Genomic DNA, 12,481 nt, shown 5'->3' with positions numbered 1-12,481 from the left:
AGCAAACCCTAACTCGATTCAACGAGTAGAGGCCCAGAATTGGCGTATAATGACATCCACACAAATACGACTCCCACAATAGCATGAGCCACTCCTAATTGATTGCTAGGACTTCAAGTCTTAACATGAACCAATCATAGGGTTATGGTTTCCTAAAAATAACGAAAATGAAAGGGTGATTTCCAATCTTAATGGCTCAAAAGGGTAGGAAATGAAAGGAAGAAATGAAAGGATAACCATGAAACCTCTTACCTATTAAGGGGTGAAGAATCTATCCTGAAGTCGATGAATTTCAGTTATGAAAGACGCAAAACTGAGTGTAGAGGAACAATCTTGCAATATCCAACTAACACGAGGATTGGACGGTGTGATCCGTTACTGAGCCCCACCATTTCTCTTATCCCTCTCTTCTTTTGCATTCTTTCTCTCTTTCCCCCATTCTTTATCTTTCTCTTTCTCTTAAGCATTAATAAATTTAGATTTGGGGAGGATAACTCAAATGAGATGTATTTATAATGTTAGAAGTAGTGCTTTTGGCCCTAAATACAAGAAAATCAATATTATAAACCTATGGGAGGTTAATTTCAGCTTTTGGAGCTCACTAGAGGGTGTATGGTTCAATTTATACCATATGATAATTGGCCTCAATGGTGATTTACGTAAGACTTCAATCACCCTATATTTCAGATGTGAAAATCAATGTCATCGATCGTGGTCACAGCTAGAGGTGTACACGAGTCAAGTCGAGACGAGCCTTGCCCAGCTTGTGCTCGACTCGGACTGCTTGAGTTCCAGCTCGTGCTCGGCCTTCGAGCTCAGAACAATAGCTCGTGCTCAACTTGGCTGAGTTCGAACCGAGTTTGAGTAGATTTCGAGCCGAGTTCGAGCAGAGTATTCGAGTTGCGTTTGATCCTGTTTCTCGTGGTGGGGCCCACCTCATTATGATTTGGGGTAACCGGGGTTCCATCTGGATTCTGGATCATTAAAAATACAGTAAATCATCAATTTAAAAGAAAGGGGCGACCGGGCTTGCAGCTTACCGTCGGTCGGACTCGAACTGGTGAGTTATGGCAGGGGCAGGGGCGACTGGACAGTCAATGTGGCATGCCGAATAGGGCGAGGTGTCCGCTGGACTGAGAGAGAGAGGGAAGAAGACAGAAAGGGGGACCGGGCAGGGCAGGGACCGCCGGACTGAGAGAGAGAGAGAGAGAGAGAGAGAGAGAGAGAGAGAGATGGGGAAATTGGGAAGGAAATGGAAAAATGGGGAAGGGTTAGGGTATTTTTCGAAGGGGAAGGGAAATGGGGCGTACGACGTGTGAGTAGGGTATTTTTTTTGAATGGGTAAAGTAAATTAGGTTTTTTTTAGGGTGTATACACACACACACACGCACACACGCACATACACACAAAACACCAAGTTGAGTCGAGTTGAGCAGGGGCAAGCTCGAGCTCGAGCTCGACTCGAATACATTTTGAGCACCAAAAAACAGCTCGATTCGGTTCGAACTTAGCTTCGATCCGAGTCGAGTTGAGCTTTTTCGAGTTAAGTCGAGAGAGCTACCGAGCTTACTCTACTCATGTACAACTCTAGTCGTGGCTATACAGATATGTGTAGGACATTAATATAAGTTAATGTCTTAAATTTGGTTGTGATCTTACGGCCCGAAATTTACAACTTTAAAAAAATAAAAAAAAATATTGAACATAGACAATTAACATAAGTTCTTACCGATTTCAACCTAGTCTCACACAACACATGTGTTGCCCTTTGGCTTTAAATTGAGCGATTTCGCGCACCGCCTCGGTTCAACATCCGCAATGGACGTTAAGCCCAACAAGACAAACATCTTTATATATTTTCGAGTTTAGCAGACCATTTACGGGTGGTCTACAGTTAGTTTGATTAATCTAGGCATTTTTAGAATAGGTTAAGCAATGAGATTTCTCATATACGGTGATTAGAGTTTAGATCAGTTAAATTTATAACGCAGCCTATTCGTAATTAGAGAAAACGATGAAACCTAATCAAACGTCCTAATTCAAATAAATTGGAAATTTTCAAAAAATAGTAATCACAGTAAAAATAAAAAAATTCTAATTTAATAACACAGAATGATTCCTGGCATGATTAAAAACAATTCCTTAGAAGACACAGAATACTAAAACTTTAAAATGAGAAAGATATGTCCGACCCATTAGTGATATATAGTTATAGAAATTTTTAATTTCAATACGCCTATTGCTTATAATGTTTTAACACTTTTAGTAACTGAATTATTTTTATAAATTTTTTTTTTTGGTAATTCGTCATCAAGTCTAATTTAGCCCTTATTAAATTTCATTCCATTTTGAGTTCAATAAAAATTCTAAAAAATTCAGAAGTACGAGATGCTTGAAACCAATGATTTTCTGTATAGTTTTCAAAACGTCTTAAAAGTAATCACATTTTAATTTTAATTTAATTTTTTAACTTATGTTTCTATAAAACTAAACTCATCAAGCTTTGTTTTAAATTTTAAATCACCTCAATAAGAATTATATTAAAGGATATATATATTTTTAAAGTTAGTATAATAAAGTTGTTAATTGCTTAACATTGCTAAACAGAGGGTGATGGTGACACAGTGGATCAGACAGTGGCACCATCGATTGTTATCCAAATGGTGATAGTGGCACCATCGGCCACTACCAAAAAATTCTCATTTTTCATGATGTCACCACACTGCTCGAAGCGGTAACGTCGGGTTTTGTTATGGTTTCCCAAAATTCACAATTTCACTCGGTCAAATAGGATTAAGTAAACCCAAAATCAATCATTTTGGTCTCAAACATGTGTGAATACACGCATAAACATATACTCAAATCGAGAAATAAAAGGTAATGTCTAAGGAAATCAAATTTCTAAGTCAATAGAAACCTGGAGTATTACATAAATTATGCATGGCCAAAGAAGTTTCATATGTTAAAGGTTGGATTGCGTAGTATGCAATGTATTTGGGAGAGAAAAAATCTTTGTGGCAATGATTGTTTAGGTAATTTTAGAAGCAACTTTTTTATTTTTTTAGAAGAATCTATGCAGCGTATTCCATATTCATGATTAAGCCGGGCTTCTATCACTGAAAAAAAATTAAGAAAAATCATAAAGTGCTTTACGGGTTCCACATTAGCAATCATTTTCAATGTTAATAAACATGCCCTTATTCTCTTATTATTATTATTTTTCTTAATAAACACACACTCACATCACAATGGGTATAAGAACACGTGACGTCGTGTATCTATCGCCGAGGCTAAGGACTCCCAAACAGGCCCTGATACTTCATTCCAAATTTTTTAAATTGAGGAATGAAATAACTAGTCCCGCAAGTTTGTAATGCGATTGCTTATTATAAAACATATTTGCTTAAATCCAAACGCTTTAAATGACTATTCAGCACTATATGTCAACTCCAAGGTTAAAGTCAGCATATTTATCGCTTTAATTTCTTATCCGTTCTCTCTACGGAACTAAAATAAGACGGTCATTTTGCACGACTAGAGAAGTATGGAACCAATTCTCCATTTGTGTCAGAAATCTTTTATCGTTTGGTAATGAAAATGGAGCAACAATAGCAAGACACGTGTCCGTACCTAGATTCATGGCCGATATTCTCTTCTGTCGATTAGAAATGATAAGAGAAGAACTTTGATAATCTAACAGATTCTGATGGATGATGGTACTCGAATTCTTTAAAATTTATTAGAAACTGTATACTTGGTATTTAAGCAAGTCAAATTCAACTGTCTAATTTACTCTTTTCAAGTCATCTGATTATTTTATGGTACAGTATTGTAAGGCTTTCATTGAACGGTTAAAAATGAAAAAATATCCAACGGTCATATCTCAACGACGAAGCGTCTACGAACCGGATGTTAGGATTATTCAACTAATGTATTTTTAAGTTTATAATTTTAATTTGAGTTAACCTATGATATATATAAACTTTCCGAGTGCCAGCGTATCAAGAGTCATGGGCTGCCTGAGTATCATAGAGATGGCCGTTAATTGCAAGTGCACTCGCGACGTACGAGGAAGCGAATAACGCGGGTGCAAGACCTGACTGGCTTGTCAGGTGATCCTTATCACGGAAACGAGATGATAAGGCGGTTTACGCGTGTACCGAATTTGAACCATAGGTGACTATCGATTCAACGTTTGCTGGAGTAGCCCGTTGAATAATCATACGGGCCTAGTTTTCTGGGTGTGACATCTAAGATTGTTGGGATCACCTGATGAGCAGCTCTGATATCTTACACGCGTGATCCTTCACCACGTGCGAGTCGAGTGCGGTTTGAAAGTGCACTCGACCGACGGCAAATTGCTAAGTTAAATCGGAGCAATTTCCAAGTGTACGACCCATATATGGCTCACCAACCTTTTTAAGCACACTTGCTTTTTACCTCCCAAGAATAAGCCCCAGCTGTAGGGCTCCATTTCCCAGGTCGAAAATGCCCCTGCTTTGTGCTCGAAGCGCTCGTCGAACTCCGAGTCGTACGAACGGTTCAAAAGATATCAAAGTTACATGGCCCGACGGTTATGTATTTATTATATCCACAACGTTCATCCACATTTCAAGATCATTTCAGAGCATTATCAAAAACAAATAAAAAATCATTCCCAAAGATCAACTGGACCACACCACAAATAGCAGTGGGGACACTGTAACATTTATTTTCCATCCAATCTATTCATAAGGTCACAAAGACCTGGATGAAGAGGAAAAATAAATTTCATAATGATGCAAAACTTCTATAACCTCTAAAAAGGTTTCAATGATATATGTTCAATTCCCCATGGCCTTTTCCAGTGTGGTCCACTTGATAGTTAGATCTGTCTTATTTTTCGTCTCAAGCCTTAATATGAGCTCGCTAAATAGATGGACTGTTTGGATATAACATAGATCTTATGATGGGGCCCACAAAAGTAATGAGAATTCCACCAGAAACAAAAATGAAAAAAAGCTCAGATTGTCCTCTGCCAGTCTGGCAGATTATTATTATTATTTTTTTTTAATTTACAAGGAGAACTTCCCCCCTTACATTTTTCTCTAATACATAATTATGTAAATATGTATATATAAGTATATAAAAATAATTTTCTATCTTTTAATTCATTTCTTTACCTGTTTATTTAACAAGCATATCTCCTAAACTAAATTGAGTTACTTAATATACCACATATGATCTTAGGGTAGGAGAAGCTAATTTAGCCAACCGACGTAGTAATTTTCCAAGATTCCATCGGGTTGTGTTACATTTTTTGCTGTGAAATTTTCGTTGCTTTTGTGGGTCTCATCATAAGGTCTGTGTTATATCCAGACCGTCCATCTATTTGGCGAGCTTATATTAAGGCTTGAGACGAAAAATAAGATAGATCTAACTATCAAGTGGACCACACTGTAAAAGGCCGTGGGGAATTGAATGTCTACCGGTGAAGCCCTTTTAACGGTTACAGAAGTTTTAGATCAATATGAAATTTGTTTTTCCTTTTCATCCAAGTTGTTGTGATCTTATTAATAGACTGGATGGAAAATAAATGTTATGGTGGGCCCTACAAAATTTTTAACGGTGAAAATCAATTTCCCCGCTGCTCTTTGTGGCGTGGTCCAGTTGATCTTTGGGTATGATTTTTTTTTTTTTGGATAATGCTCCGAAATGATTTCAAAATATGGATGAACGGTGTTGATATAATAAATACATAACTGTGGGCCCATGTAACTTTGATATCTTTTGAACCGCTCGTACAGCTCGGAGTTCGAGGAGCGTCAGCGCTCACCTTCGAGCACCGGGCGATCCGCCTCCAAAGCAGGGGCATTTTCGACCTGAGAAATGGGGCCGTACAGCTGGGGCTTAGTCTTGGGAGGTAAAAAGCAAGTGGGCCTGAAAAGGTTGGTGTGCCTTGTATGGGTCGTACAGTTGTAAATTTCTGGTTTATTCGAAGTTGTTTGTTGCTCTGCCGGGGTCTGATGCATCATATGCATGCTCTCCGACATTATATAAGTGGTCGGCACAAAAAATGTAATTAAACCTTCCTTACTCTTGCCCCGGCGACAGACTCACAAGAGTTTCAACGTTCGAGTGCTCACACGCATCTAATTTCTAATGCCTGCGTATTAACCATATCACCACCGGAGTATCAAAGTTTTTTCTCCTTCACAATTTGCTCGTGAAGCTTGTAAGTTCACACGCCTCTACGCAGCACACGCAGCATGGGTGGGGACGGTTGCCAATATTTTTGGAAGCGGATTGGGTAGTGACCCAGCACTGTGGGGTCCACCGTTATGTAAGTGTTTTATCTATGCCGTCCATCACTTTTGCCAGATCATTTTAAGGCATGAGCAGAAAAATAATGCGGATCAAATGCGCTAAGTGAACCACACCACAGGAAATAGTGTGATTGAACACCTACCATTAAAAGCTTCTCAGGGAGCTACAAAAGTTTTAAATCAAGCTTATATTTGTGTTTTCCTTTATCCAGGTCTGTGTGACCCTGTCAACAGGTTGGATGGCAAATAAACATTACGGTGGGCCCTACGAAGGTTTCAATTGTGGTGTCATTATCCCCACTGTTTCGTGTGGTGTGGTCCACTTGAGCTTAGGATCTACTTCAGTTTTGGGCTCATGCCCTAATATGAGCTGGAAAAATGGATGAACGGCCTGGATATAAAACACATGCATCACTCCGGGTCCACCCAATCCGCTCCCCATTTTTAAAGGTGGCGGCTCACCTGCTCAGTGGTCAGGTTTGATATTCGGGGCACGTCATCTGCCGCTCTCCTGGCTGATTGGTTTGGGAAAAAGTGGTATCGTACAAAGCTGGGCATGGAATTTGCATACCACTTGCGGGTTCTCATTTCTCAAGTTGTACAGGTGGGGTCCACGTCTGGTGATCCAACGATGTTGTATGATGGTCTCAATGTGAATGAGCCATTCACCAAAATAAAAAATAAAAAATCCCAAGATCAAAAGATCCTAGCCACAAGATATCAGGCCATTTTCTACATAGATGTCAACCGTTCATTCTCTTTCTTTCTTTAACCGTCTATTTGTTGGCCACCTATATATTCAAGGGCTAGGACATTCCCTTCAGGGAGTCTATCAACATTATATCATTGAACAATGGGCCCCACTTGATACTGTACAACCTTCAGCTGACATTATATAAAGCCCAAACCCAAATGAACGGTTAGGAAAAGATGAACAGTCAATATTCTTCGTACATGTCATAAACCAACGGTATATATTCCGTAAAAGCCTACACATTATGCAAAAGCCCATGTGTGGCAGCACAATAAGAACACAAGTACAGCCCAAAACCACCCACCATTTCTGTCCCCACAGCATAAAATCCCCATATAAGACTCCCATTGATTCCAAACTCCTACCAATGTGAAAAGATTCAATGATATTACATTAGAGCAGATGATTATCTGATCTTACTCAGCATTTCCAGCTCTCTAAACATTGCCTATAAAAGATCCACTTAAGAATGTCTAAGGAGTTGGATGCTGAAAACTGCAGTATGGAAGTTGGTAAGCTTCAAACCAATCGAATTGCACCCGAAGATCGCTGCAATTTCGCGTATTTGATCCATTTCATGCTCGGCGCTGGCAACTTACTGCCTTGGAATGCTCTTATAACGGCTGTCGATTACTTCGGATACTTGTATCCGAATGAACACATTGATAAGGTGTTTTCGGTCGCCTATATGGGTTCTTCTCTGCCTGTTTTGGTTGTTCTAATGAGCTGGACTAACTGGGGTAGAAGGCCGAGTGTGAGATTGAGAATGAACTTGGGCTTTTCGATGTTTGTTGCTTCGCTTCTCATAGTGCCTATCATGGACTGGACTTATACGCATGGGGTGAGAAGGTCGGGCAGGGCCTACTGTGTGACCATTGCAGCGGTGGCCCTCTGTGGTTTGGCTGATGGGCTGGTGGGAGGAAGCTTGATTGGATCAGTTGGTGAATTGCCCAGACGGTATATGCAGGCGGTTTTTGCGGGAACTGCTTGTTCAGGTACTCTTGATAATGGATAATTGTCTTGTTTTCTATTTGGTTTGATACATAATCAGAAAAATATAGTCATTAGAGACCTAGCACACTAACCAACTTGAAATAATCTCGGGTTGATTGCAGTTTTAACTTGGTTTTTTTTTTTTTAATGACCCAAGAAAAGTCCTTGTAGTATTTGAATCACAGGAAAACCAGACTGCTTTAAGATTTTCTTTTTCAACTTAAAAATCATGAGTAATCAATTGAATTTTTGATTGTTTGGCAAAGAGAAGATCTTCAGTTTCTCACAAATAGTAACAAGGATGTCTCTGTCGCATTTGCTATCACTTGGGTCTGGAGTTTTTCATAAAATGCAGTTTTTTTCTTTTTTTTTGGGGCCAAATCTCAAGCAGTGATTTTGCTTGTGATGAAAATTTCTGAAGAGGAGGCAATGCCTTTTGTATTGTACTGAGAACAAGAGCTCTTGCCAGTGAGAAATAGGAAATAATTAGGCCTTTAATGTAGTGTTTTGAAAATTAGAGTGGATTGAATGTGATTGTGAATTGTCAGATTGTCTAATACATGTTGTCTAAAATCAGTAAGAATTAGAGAAAAGAAACAACCAAATTAACTGTATTCCATCATCCTGCATCGAATTATAGTCCATTTACAATACTTCATAGCATCTTTTGACACAGAAATGAACAGCTTAGTGTATCTAGACCAATTACAAGTCATGTCCGAATGTCAATCCAGACCATCCAAATCGTGGCCCTATTTTTGATAGAGCATAGGCTAAAAGACAGAGCAATCTGATGATCTTAACCAACTGACTTTTCCCAGTGGACCCATTAAATATGGACTATCAACATTTCACTTTTAACCATCCATTTGATGGATGGAATTGGTGGCCAGGATTGTTGGTAAATGCAAATTTTTGAATACGGTCCGCCACACTAGGGCCCACAAATAGGACAGTGAAGATCAGCATACAGGTAAACCACACGCCTATCAATTAGTTGCCACCACTAAATGAAAATAAAGACAATTACATATCGATGCGGGATTTTCTGAAATAAGTTTCAGATCGAATAATTTTCCATTGGAGTCGAATGGCATTGGTGTTTGAATCCTGAAACACTGCATTTTAGTAAGTGTTTTGGTATAAACTATAAAAAGCTATTTCATTTCGCATTGAGACTGCATTTGGATGAACTATTGAATCGAATTGCAATTATTAATGCAGAGATAATCAAATTGTGATTTCTTTAGCATTCAAATTGGTGGTCTGCCCTTCAAATTGCAATTGCATTATTTTCAAGTTCGATCTGAATGGACATAACTTCAATTTCAGGACTACTTCCTCGGTACCGAATACTAGGAAACTTCACTTCTTTTCTCTCATTATTTTAGCAATTCAAATCCATTTGCACATCCAAACACAGCCAAACAGCATTTTGATCAGCATCCACAAGGGCTAACTCCCCCAATTCAATCCATGTTTCATCTGCAGGCGTTCTCCTTTCTACGTTGAGGATTATAACGAAAGCATCACTTCCACAGACTCCGCAAGGCCTACGAACAAGTGCCCATCTCTACTTCATCGTCAGCACGCTCATTGTATTGGGGTGCATTGTCTGTTTCAACATCTTAGGCCAGCTGTCGATCATGCAGCATTACAGGTGCAGCAAAAATCCAGTAATTGGAAGCCACATCTCCCTCCCAGAAGGCCCACCATCAAGTTCCACCACCATCATGCTTGGTAACACAAGTGATCCTACCGTGCGGCCCAAGTTCTGGGCCGTGTGGAAGAGGATTCGATGTCTGACAGTTGGAGTTCTAGTGACATACATTGTGACTCTGTCCATCTTCCCTGGATACATAACTGAGAATGTGCAGTCGAATGCGTTACATGACTGGTACCCCATCTTGCTGATAACAACATACAATGCATCCGATCTGGTGGGGAAATGCTCGACGGCAGCATATGTTCCCAAGAGTACTAAAAAGGTTACATGGGCTTGTGTTGCTAGGCTGCTGTTCTATCCACTCTTTGCTGCCTGCCTACATGGGCCTGCATTCTTCCGAACTGAGATTCCGGTGATGATTCTAACTAGCGCGCTCGGAATGACTAATGGGTATCTGACTAGCACGCTCATGATCCTTGCTCCGAAATCTGTACCAGTTGCAGAAGCGGAAACCGCCGGCATTGTGATGGCTTTATTTTTGGGAATTGGGTTAGCAGGCGGATCAGTTCTTGGGTGGTTCTGGCTAATTTAGATTGCGTTCGGATGCTCAATCAAATTGACATGTTAAAATTCAATCTGACGAAGCAGAAATTACAGAAGTGGGGCTAGCCCCACTTAATTCATTCGTCATGGACTAAAACTCAAATTCAAATTAAGATTGTTTCTGGTCCAAAATGGAACTTATGAAATTGCAATCAGGTGTTTGATTGTTATTATGAATTAAAATGATGTGTGCATTGAATTGGTTATTGCAATTCATTTCAATTGAGCAGCCAAACACACCCATAAATGTACAAAGGTCTACTTCTCCATATGTTTGGAATATGAAGTGGTTGACACGAAAGAAAGCCACACCATTCAAGGAAGCACCAATGTGTTATTCTTGATTGGAGCATTTTGAAACTTAGAACTTTCTTTCTAGTCCAAATTCTTTCAGGGAGAATAAGGAATTTTCAACCGAGAAACAGCAGTGCAACACATGTGCAATGCAATGCGGTCTGTAAAAGAGAGAACAAACCCGTAATGGCGGGCAGTTAACGTGTATTGGGAATTCGCTTTATGTGAGTGGGACATCGAAGGATGATGGACATTTGATGGTCGACGTTCCTCGGCGAAATTCCAAAACACTTTGATCACTGAAATGTGACAGCTTATTCCTATTGTACTCTTGACAAGAAAGCATCAATGCTCTCTTTGCCTGTTTTTATCCATGTAACGTTCTTCTACAGTTGAAGAAGCCCCTCCCAAGTCCCAACACTTGCCAAAGCCGATCAATTGTGCATGTGGGGCCCTCCCTGCCTTTTGCTGATCTGAACAATGTAAGACTCCATCAGGTGGGCCACACATGATTATCGGTTTACATCAGACCGTTGGATTATTTAGATTGAGTAATTCAATGGGTCCCGCTACAGTTGTGATCATTGTAAATAGGTTTGGGGCAGGATGCTTGAATTGTAGCTCCTATATACGGTTATTAAGACGAATATGAAAACCTACGGTATGAAGACCCTAAAAGTGAGAAGTGTGATGGGTAAACTTCTAACATTCTTTCCTATAAGTACAAGACATGTCTTGGTCCCCTCACCAACACAAGTGAGAAAACCCTAGTTCCATTAAGAGGTTCTCCTAAAGGGTGTCAGATGCAGAAGATCAAGATTCCAGCTGGCGATATCAAGGGATTGGGAATGTCATCCTAATTGGTATGCTTTAAGGTTATGGTATTGAATTTCTATTATTGATGCATAGACAATCCGTTAATTACGTAACACTGATCTAACAAACAATACATAAGATATGCCTAGTGGTGGAATGGAGGTACCCCACAAATCTTACCTACTCGGTTGAGTCGTATCCTACTCGGCCAAGGCATCAATCCTTGTGGCAGGGTCCATGATGACACCGGCTCGAAAACAAGTTTGTGGCATGGGCTGTGATCCCAGCCAGGTCTCGTCTAACATGGACCTTGGATTGTAAATTGATTGGTCCCAGAGCCGTTAACTAGGCCTCCCAGCCCAGCCCATTAAAATACTACTTGTAGCTCAACTGATGTTAACATGGGAACGTTGGACGTGGTTGCTTACAACTGATTGAGATCAACTCAGGCATGGGATGGGACCCACTTAAGAAAAAGCCACTAGGGGTATCTTCGTCGACCGTTGCTTAGGTGGGCCAATCAGTACATGCTATTGAACACCCAAGAGAAATGCCACCCAATTCATGCCAGGAAAGACGACCAAAGAGGTCATTTTTTATACATGGGTCCCACCGTGGCATGCCCTGGACCAAAATAAATGCTGGTCCACCCATCAAGTGCGCCGCATTTGCATGACAAAAATAGACGGTCAGATAAAAGAAGATCGATGCCAGGAAAGATGAACAAAGAGTTGTTTGGGAACGTTGAAAATTTTGGAAATGTAATCCATGGATCAAAGAAAAAGGAGGACTGTGCAATGCACCCAAGTCTTTAAGTTTTGGGCTAAGGCAAGTCTTGGATGGCCCACCTCATAAATAATCCGGATCTCTCTCACACGTGTGCTATCTCGGCAACCATCTGTTATGCGAGGGTTGATACTCCCACAAGCTATCACTCTTTGCAACTGCACCAATAGATACTCTCAACCACAGTAGGTAGATAATAAAAGCTGGAGGTTTGCTAGTCGCACACGCGTGTACAAGGTGTAGATTATCTGATACGCTACCACA

At 40.1% G+C, this 12,481-nt stretch overlaps 1 protein-coding gene across 1 annotated transcript; it reads left to right on the top strand.

The window, feature by feature from the left end:
* Nucleotides 1–7,294: 7,294 nt before the first annotated feature.
* On the top strand, nucleotides 7,295–10,520 carry LOC131222324 (equilibrative nucleotide transporter 8). Its single transcript, XM_058217351.1, has 2 exons — nucleotides 7,295–8,054; nucleotides 9,544–10,520. Exons 1-2 carry the CDS (start codon nucleotides 7,529–7,531, stop codon nucleotides 10,308–10,310), a joined length of 1,293 nt encoding a protein of 430 aa, XP_058073334.1. The 5' UTR covers nucleotides 7,295–7,528; the 3' UTR covers nucleotides 10,311–10,520.
* Nucleotides 10,521–12,481: the final 1,961 nt, after the last annotated feature.

This window comes from Magnolia sinica, chromosome 13 (genome assembly GCF_029962835.1).
Source record: "Magnolia sinica isolate HGM2019 chromosome 13, MsV1, whole genome shotgun sequence".
Taxonomy (NCBI): domain Eukaryota; kingdom Viridiplantae; phylum Streptophyta; class Magnoliopsida; order Magnoliales; family Magnoliaceae; genus Magnolia; species Magnolia sinica.
Note: the sequence above shows the minus strand (reverse complement) of the source record. Positions and strands in the feature narration are given on the sequence as shown.

Coding starts and splice junctions, on each gene's coding strand:
- LOC131222324 (XM_058217351.1), top strand. CDS start 7,529: ATGTCTAAGGAGTTGGATGCTGAAAACTGCAGTATGGAAGTTGGTAAG. Junction 8,055..9,543: donor TGCGGGAACTGCTTGTTCAG/GTACTCTTGATA, acceptor TTTCATCTGCAG/GCGTTCTCCTTTCTACGTTG.